The sequence below is a fragment of the Octodon degus genome, unplaced genomic scaffold (assembly GCF_000260255.1).
Source record: "Octodon degus isolate 3935 unplaced genomic scaffold, OctDeg1.0 scaffold00042, whole genome shotgun sequence".
Classification (NCBI taxonomy): domain Eukaryota; kingdom Metazoa; phylum Chordata; class Mammalia; order Rodentia; family Octodontidae; genus Octodon; species Octodon degus.
Genome location: NW_004524618.1, coordinates 2,403,775 through 2,410,759, shown reverse-complemented (window position 1 = coordinate 2,410,759; position 6,985 = coordinate 2,403,775). Strand labels below are relative to the sequence as shown.

General features: G+C 48.8%; 1 protein-coding gene across 2 annotated transcripts in view; it reads right to left on the bottom strand.

The window, feature by feature from the left end:
• Sfxn2 (sideroflexin 2) overlaps positions 1-6,985 on the bottom strand; it is a 17,489-nt gene that overhangs the window by 5,707 nt on the left and 4,797 nt on the right. Inside the window, exons 2-6 of one of the 2 annotated variants that reach the window (XM_004631489.2) lie at positions 3,828-4,010; positions 3,525-3,695; positions 1,268-1,366; positions 563-638; positions 250-335 (exon numbers count right to left, since the gene is read on the bottom strand). In XM_004631489.2, the coding sequence (XP_004631546.1) occupies positions 250-335; positions 563-638; positions 1,268-1,366; positions 3,525-3,695; positions 3,828-3,988 (593 nt within the window). In that variant the 5' untranslated portion in view covers positions 3,989-4,010. Of the gene's footprint in view, positions 1-249; positions 336-562; positions 639-1,267; positions 1,367-3,524; positions 3,696-3,827; positions 4,012-6,985 lie in introns of both variants that reach the window. The other variant, XM_023715623.1, reaches the window with a different exon arrangement.

The window sequence follows — 6,985 nt, the reverse complement described above, 5'->3', positions numbered from 1 at the left end:
AAAAAAAAAAAAAAAACATTTTAATATAAAAGCCAGTGGGTCTACATGCTCTGTCCCTCAGCATGCAGGAAAGCATGCCCACAGCACCGGGTGCTGACCCACCTTGTCCTCTACCACTCCCAGGCATCCCAAAGGTGCGGCTGGCCTTCAGGGACCCTCCCAAGGCTCAGCCCAGGGGCCCTGTCCACAGCTGGGGTCCCTCCCTTCCCAAGCTGAGCTGAATGCAGAGAGAAGGGAGGCTCTACTCACTGCTGTCGCATCATGGGGATGTTGACACAGTTGGCAGCGGCCACGGCGGCAAAGGGCACCCATCGGCATACCAAGGGAGGGGCTCTCTGTGGGCACAGGGACAGGAAGAGCATTCAGATGGGAGTGCATGGGGCTTCCAAACCATAGATCAGAAAGGAAAAGAAACCTCACACACATCCAATCAGTCAGAGGACCCCAAACTCCAACTAAAACCCAAGAAGGAAAAAACCTGGGACAGCCCTGCTGTTTATTTTCCCACAGGCCTCTGCTGCCCCCCAGTGGCCACCATGCCCACCGCTGCCCCAGACCACACCTTTGTCCACGTGTTCATGCTCACAGCAGTGGCCACAGCGGTGGTGGTGGCTGTGAGGTAAGAGAAGGCCATCTGCCTAGGGGAGGAGACGGGTGAAGGCTGAACTGCAGGGAGACACACGAGCTCTGCCCCAACCTTGTCTTGGGCCCTGACTGTCACCCAGCAGGGCAGCCCCTTCGGCCAGTTTGGTACTTTAAACACGCCCAAGTCTATCTGGCAGCCAAAAGGTGCACTTCAATGCCCCTCACACCCTATGAACAGCTCCCTGGGAGCTGGCACAGCAAATCCAAATCTGTACTCCTCAGAACTCAGCTGAAACATCACCTCTACAGAAAGTACTTCCTGCCTAGTCTGTCTCAGTCACCTCCGCTGAGGGCTCTCCTTGTGCCTGCTCACATTCTTAGTGGCAGCTGCCCAACTCTGAGATTATGTGCTGGTCTCCCAAAAAGAGACCAGCTCCCCCAGGGATATAAGGTCTTCTCATCAAGGCATGGCCAGGTCCTAGAATGCCACCTGCCACATAATACACACCCACAAGAAACAGGTTGAGTACATGCATGAATACAGTTTGAACTGGTCTGCGAAGAAGATACTCCCCTAGTCAGGCTGAGAAAATACTCCCAAGCCCTGCAAAAGGGTGACTCGCCCACCTGCTCAGTGTAGCACCACCAGGAAGGTGTCACAGCCAGGGACCAGGTCTCCTACCTGACCGATATGGGGGAAGCTGCATTCCTGTTGGTGTAGTTGACCAAGGCGTTGAAGGACTGGTTCACCCACTGCCAGAAGATCACTGCTGGCATGGTCCTGTGGGAAAGGAGGTCGGGAGAGGCTGTGGGGCTCACCACTCTCCACACACATGTGCACTGTCCTGGGCTGCCCCACTCTGCTCTGTGCACCCAGCTTACGGACAGGTAGCCTGAGCCCTCTGCCCAGAATAGGCACCAGTCTCCATCTACACAGAGCAAAATCCTGCTGCTCTGCTGATATCACTTCCTCCTCGGAAACTTCCAGAGCCTTCCCTGCCCTACTGAGATACTCAGCCCCTCTGAGAGCCTCTCCACTACCCTAGTATCTTCCCTCAACCTAGCACTTACTTCCTGATTCCTCAACCAAACAGGGGACAGCTGGGGGAGAGGGGGTGTCCAGGCTACACAGGAAGTTTATTTCCTCTTAACTATCCAAAAAAAAAAAGGTCTTTCTATTTTAAACTGAGATATTACACATTACAGTATAATAATACTGTGATTTTGCTTTGTTTTTGAGATGGGCTTTTTTTGTTACTGTTGTCTTTTTTTTTTTTTTTAAAGGTCTCCATCTTTTTTTAATTAATTATTTATTTTTTTTAAAATTTTATTTATGTGTGTGTGTGTGTGTGTGTGTGTGGCCAGCTCAGCCCACCAGGGGGCGGGGCTGGCTGGCATGTGGTGCTGGGGGATTGAACCAGGTGCTTTGCTAAGCTTGTTCTAAGTAGGTGCTTTAGACCACTGAGCCATCTCACCAGCCCCTATTTATTTATTTATTACATATTTATTGTGTGTGTGTGTGGCCAGCTCAGCCCACCAGGGGGCGAGGCTGGCTGGCATGTGGTGCTGAAGGATCGAACCGCGGTCCTTGTGCTTTGCCAAGCTTGTTCCAAGTAGCTGCTTTAGACCACTGAGCCATCTCTCCAGCCCTCTGTTGTCTTTTTGAGACAGGGTTTTGCCATGTAGTTCAGGCTGGCCTTGAACTCACTTTGTAGCCCAGACTGATACAGAACTCTCAACAATCCTTCTGCCTCAGCCTCCAGAGTACTAGGATTATAGAAATGCACCACCACACCTGGCTTTATTATGAAATTTGGAAGTATTTATTTTTTTTGCAATAGGGTCTCACTGTGTAGCTCAAACTAGCCTTGAATTCAAGATCCTCCTGCCTCATCTTCCCAAGTGCTAGGACTGATTACTGGCATGTACTTTAAGACTAAGTAGAACCCGACCTCTCTGCCTCTGTCTCTATTTATTTTGGTGGAGGGAGGGTTGAGATTGTGTCTCACTGTGTAGCTCAGGCTGACCTTGAACTCACTATGTAGCCCAGGTAGGTCTTGAATTCATAGCAGATCCTCCTACACCAGTCTCCTGGGTGCTGGGGTCACAGGTGTGTGCCACCACACCCACCCTAGAGCAAACACTTTTTAAAGAAACTTAAAGCTGGCGGTGAGATAGCTCAAAGGACTAAACACCTGCATTAGCAAGCACAAGGACAACAATTCAATCCCCAGTCCTGCATGCCACGCTGAGTGGGCAAAGGAGTCTGGGCGTGGTGGCACATGCCTATAATCCCAGCACTGGGGAGGCTGATAATAGGAGGATCACTAGGAGTCCGAGCTGCATAGTGAGACCCTGTACCAAATACGTAAATGGAAAAAAAAAAGAAAGCTAAAGCCAGGCTTGGTGGCGCACACTTAGCACTGTAGCACGTGGGAAGCTGAAGCAGGAGTATCTTTGCAAGTTCAAGGCTAGCCTGGGCTACACAGTGAATTCTAGTTCAGCCTTAATTACACAGTGTCTCAAATCACTCCCCCCACCCCTTATGAAAAGCAACATAGACTCAGAATAGCTTATGTGTTGAGTTCTACTGCCCTTGTTAAAATCCAGGTACCCATACGTCCTTACTGTGTACAATGGGACAATTACTTAGTCTCTATAGGATTCCATCTAGGGTGTACAATGGTGATAGTACATTGTCTATGGGTAGGGTTGCTGAGAGTTAAAGGAAGCATATGTGCAAAAACACATCAGCAGAATGCCTACTCTCTAGTAGGTATCAAGCAAGAGGACTCTGTCATCAGAAATTGGCACCATGGGGCTGAGGCTCTAGCACGCATGAGGCTCTAGGTTGTAGCCCTGGCACCAGGAGGGAAGCAAGCCGGCGCCCTGCCTAGCGCAGCCAGGTGGTGCATACCCGCCCCGCTCCTAAGGCCCACCTGTAGAAGTGCAGCATGAAACCTGTGATGATCATGCCACCAGGGACCTGGAAGGACATCCGTCCAATGACATTCATCTTCTCTCCGGTGTCGGGGTGGAAGGCCGAGTCATACAACTTCTTAGCGTACAGCAGCTGCTCCACCTGTGTGCCTGGGGGCACGACCCCCATCCTACCAGGCAAGGACAACAGGCAGGTATCTCCTGGTTCTTCCCCTACTGAGTTCCTTCACTCAACTTCTGCTTCCCCCAGGGGTCCCCTCAAAGTCATCCCAGTGCCTCTATGCCCTCCTTCGACCGCTTACCTGCTCTTCTCCACTGTTGCCTTGGCCCAGTCCAGCTTGCGCTCTGGAACCAAGACAGTGCGGGGATCTGTAATGTTAAAGAAGTGCCTCACACGTCCCAGAAAAGTGCCTTGATCCCAGCGGGGGGCATCGATATCAAAGCCAGAAAGGTCAGTCTCCATCTTGCTCGCACCCAGACTGCAGAAATAGAGGACAGAGGAAGAATGAGGACACCCCCCAAAGTCATCGCCACCCTGGAGGCCTGAAGTGACCCCCATGTCTTTCATGCTGCCTTGCTCCTGCCTGCCTTGTCCAGTCCCGGGGACTTGCTGACTCCCCACAGTGAACAGGCACTGGGCTGACCAACGAGACCCTGCAGGCACTTTGGGCACTCGCTGAGGGCCAGCCCTGCCCCTGCTCTCAAGGACCAGTCGGTTCCTGTCCTTGGTGCGCTGAGTTTGCCTGGGGAACCCTCATGAGAGAGTACATACCACTCGCAGTGCTTCCATCAAGGGGACAAGCTGCCACTCTGACATCCCCCAACCTGAAACTCTCCACTAGGCTGCCCTTTAATCCAGGCCTGGGAGGGTGACCTCAGCCCCTGCTAGCCTTCCTGCCAACGCAGGACTCCAGAGTAGCTAGGGGAGGGGGTGTAGCTTAGTGAGAGGGCTCGGCCTGGTTCAATCTCCAGCACCAGGGTAAGGAAAGGGAAGTCTCCAGAAACCACAGACAACAGGGGAGGCAAAAACACAACATCAGGGAAGCTTTAGCCCTGACACCTACAGTTGCAGTGGACAGTAATACATGACACACCTAGCGAGACAAACAAATTGCCCACGGACACCCAGCTAGCTCAGGGCCTCTTCCTAGGAACTTCAGGCCCTGCTGCAAGCAAAAGCAACAAGGCACACAGAGAGCTAAGAAGCACAAGCTGTGTTGAAAGGCAGACACCTCCAACCCCGGCCTCTGACCCTGTAATTACCCTTCAGAACTGAAGAAGAGAGGCATTCTGTTGGACAAACACAACTGGGGGACTCTGTCATCAGCAGACCTGATCTACAAAATGTTAGCAAAAGTTCTTCAGACAGGAAGTATAAAGTATAGGTCATAAATGGATACCTGCATAGAAAAAGAGAGTATGTCAGAGATGGAATGAATAAAGAAAAAATATTTTTTAATATGAATTCTTAAAAGTCAACAGAGAGCTTGCTTGAAATATTAATAGCAAGAGATCAGTGGTTATAGCTTATGAATAAATAAGTCAAGTCACAGTGATGACATAACGAAGGATAAATCAGGTGTAAGTTACTTGTGTAGGTACTTGTGATGGGGACAGGGCTCTTTCACAGGGTAACTGGCTTAGCTGGAATAATGAAAACTGCACAGCAACCACGAGAAACATTTCCAAAAGAAGTATAACTGATACACTGAATGAGAAGAGAAAACACTCATACATTTTTAAAAGCTGAGGTTTTTAAATGTTTTCCCTAAAAATTCTGGCAAGTCATTAAAGGACTACTGTATAAAAAGAGATAAAACATTGATGCATAATTAGGAAAAACACCCTGGCCAATCATGAGAATAAACCGGGTGTGGCCAGACCTCACCAGCTGCAGGTACATGAGCTGGAAGGGAGCCCCAATAACTAAGAAATGAGAGGGAAGAGTCAAATCAACTGAGATACACCCAGAGAGGGAGCAAAAGGAGAAGCCTTTTAAACAAGAACAACTTTTTGCTGGGCTAAACCAGGAGTATAGGGGGAATGCTGTATCTGTCAGGGTCAGCCCTGGAAAGAAAGCAATCCCAGCCTAGCATGGCTTGGAGGCCACCCCTCCCTCTACCAGGCACTGTGGCAGGCATCTGTAATTCTAGCACTCTGGGAGGCTGAGGCAGAAGGATTGCAAGTTCAAGACCAGCCTGGGCAACTTAGCAAGACTATGTCTCAAAATTAAAAAACAAAATAAAGTCTTATGATTAAAAAATGTCATGCATAAAAATTTTCCTTTTGATTAATTTAAGGCTAAGCAATTAATGACTTTTGATTACATCTGTAAAATCTGTAAGCTAGGGGCACCTAGCTTAGCATTTGACTGAAGAACTAGAGGATCCCTTGTAAGCCAGGAAACCCAGAAGGAACTCACTCCTGGGAGTCTTGTTTAGCCTAGTCCAGGGGAACACATATCACAAGGATTTGAAGAGACACCAGGGACCAGGGAGACAGCTTAGTAGAATAGCACTTGCCTGGCAAGTGCAAGGTCCTGAGTTCAATCCCCAGTACTGCAAAAAATAAAAATAAAAACATAAATAAACTGAAAAAAAAAAACATAAATAAACTTTGGGGCGGGAGAGATGGCTCAGTAGAATAAGCTCTTGCCTGGCAAGTGCAAGGGCCTGAGTTCAATGTCCAGCTCTGCAAAAACAAAAACAAAAACAAAACAAAAAAAAAAAAACAACTTTGGGCGAAAGTTGCAGGTCAGCAGCAGAGCATGAGCCTAGCATGCACAAAGCTAGGTTGGATCCTAGCAATGCCAAAAACAAAAGGCTTTAAGAGAACACACTTAAGGTCAGTGAAGACTCGGGACATAGGAGAACCTATACTGTAACATCATGTAACTCAGTTGTGCCCCCAATTTTCGGATCAAGGAGACTATGGAGCCATGGAGAAATGTGACTGATGATGTTTAGTGTGCCTGGGGAGAGTCACATGGAGAGAAAACATTCTCTCAGGCTTTCACAGAGAGCAAATTGGTCAAGCAATGGCCGTGACTCATCCTCATGGCTGACACTGACAAAGGATCTACAAAGTGTGGTACAGGGCTACAGGATAAATCCTGAGGGGACTTAATTGACCTTATCAGATACAAAAGTTACATTTCTTGAGGTGGCCAGGAAGATGGCTCAGTAGAATAAGTGCTTTCCTGACAAGCACAAGGTCCTGAGTTCAATCCCTGGTTCCGCCAAAAAAAAAAGAAAAAAAAAAAAAGAAATTAAAAGTTACATTTCTTGTTATGCAGGTCTTGCTTTATCTTGGTCTTAACCATCCAGCAGAACACTATAAAAATGAGGTATATAAAGTAAAGCCGGGGCTGGCGAGATGGCTCAGTGGTCTAAAGCACCTACTTGGAACAAGCTTGGCAAAGCACAGGGACCGCGGTTCGATCCCCCAGCACCACATGCCA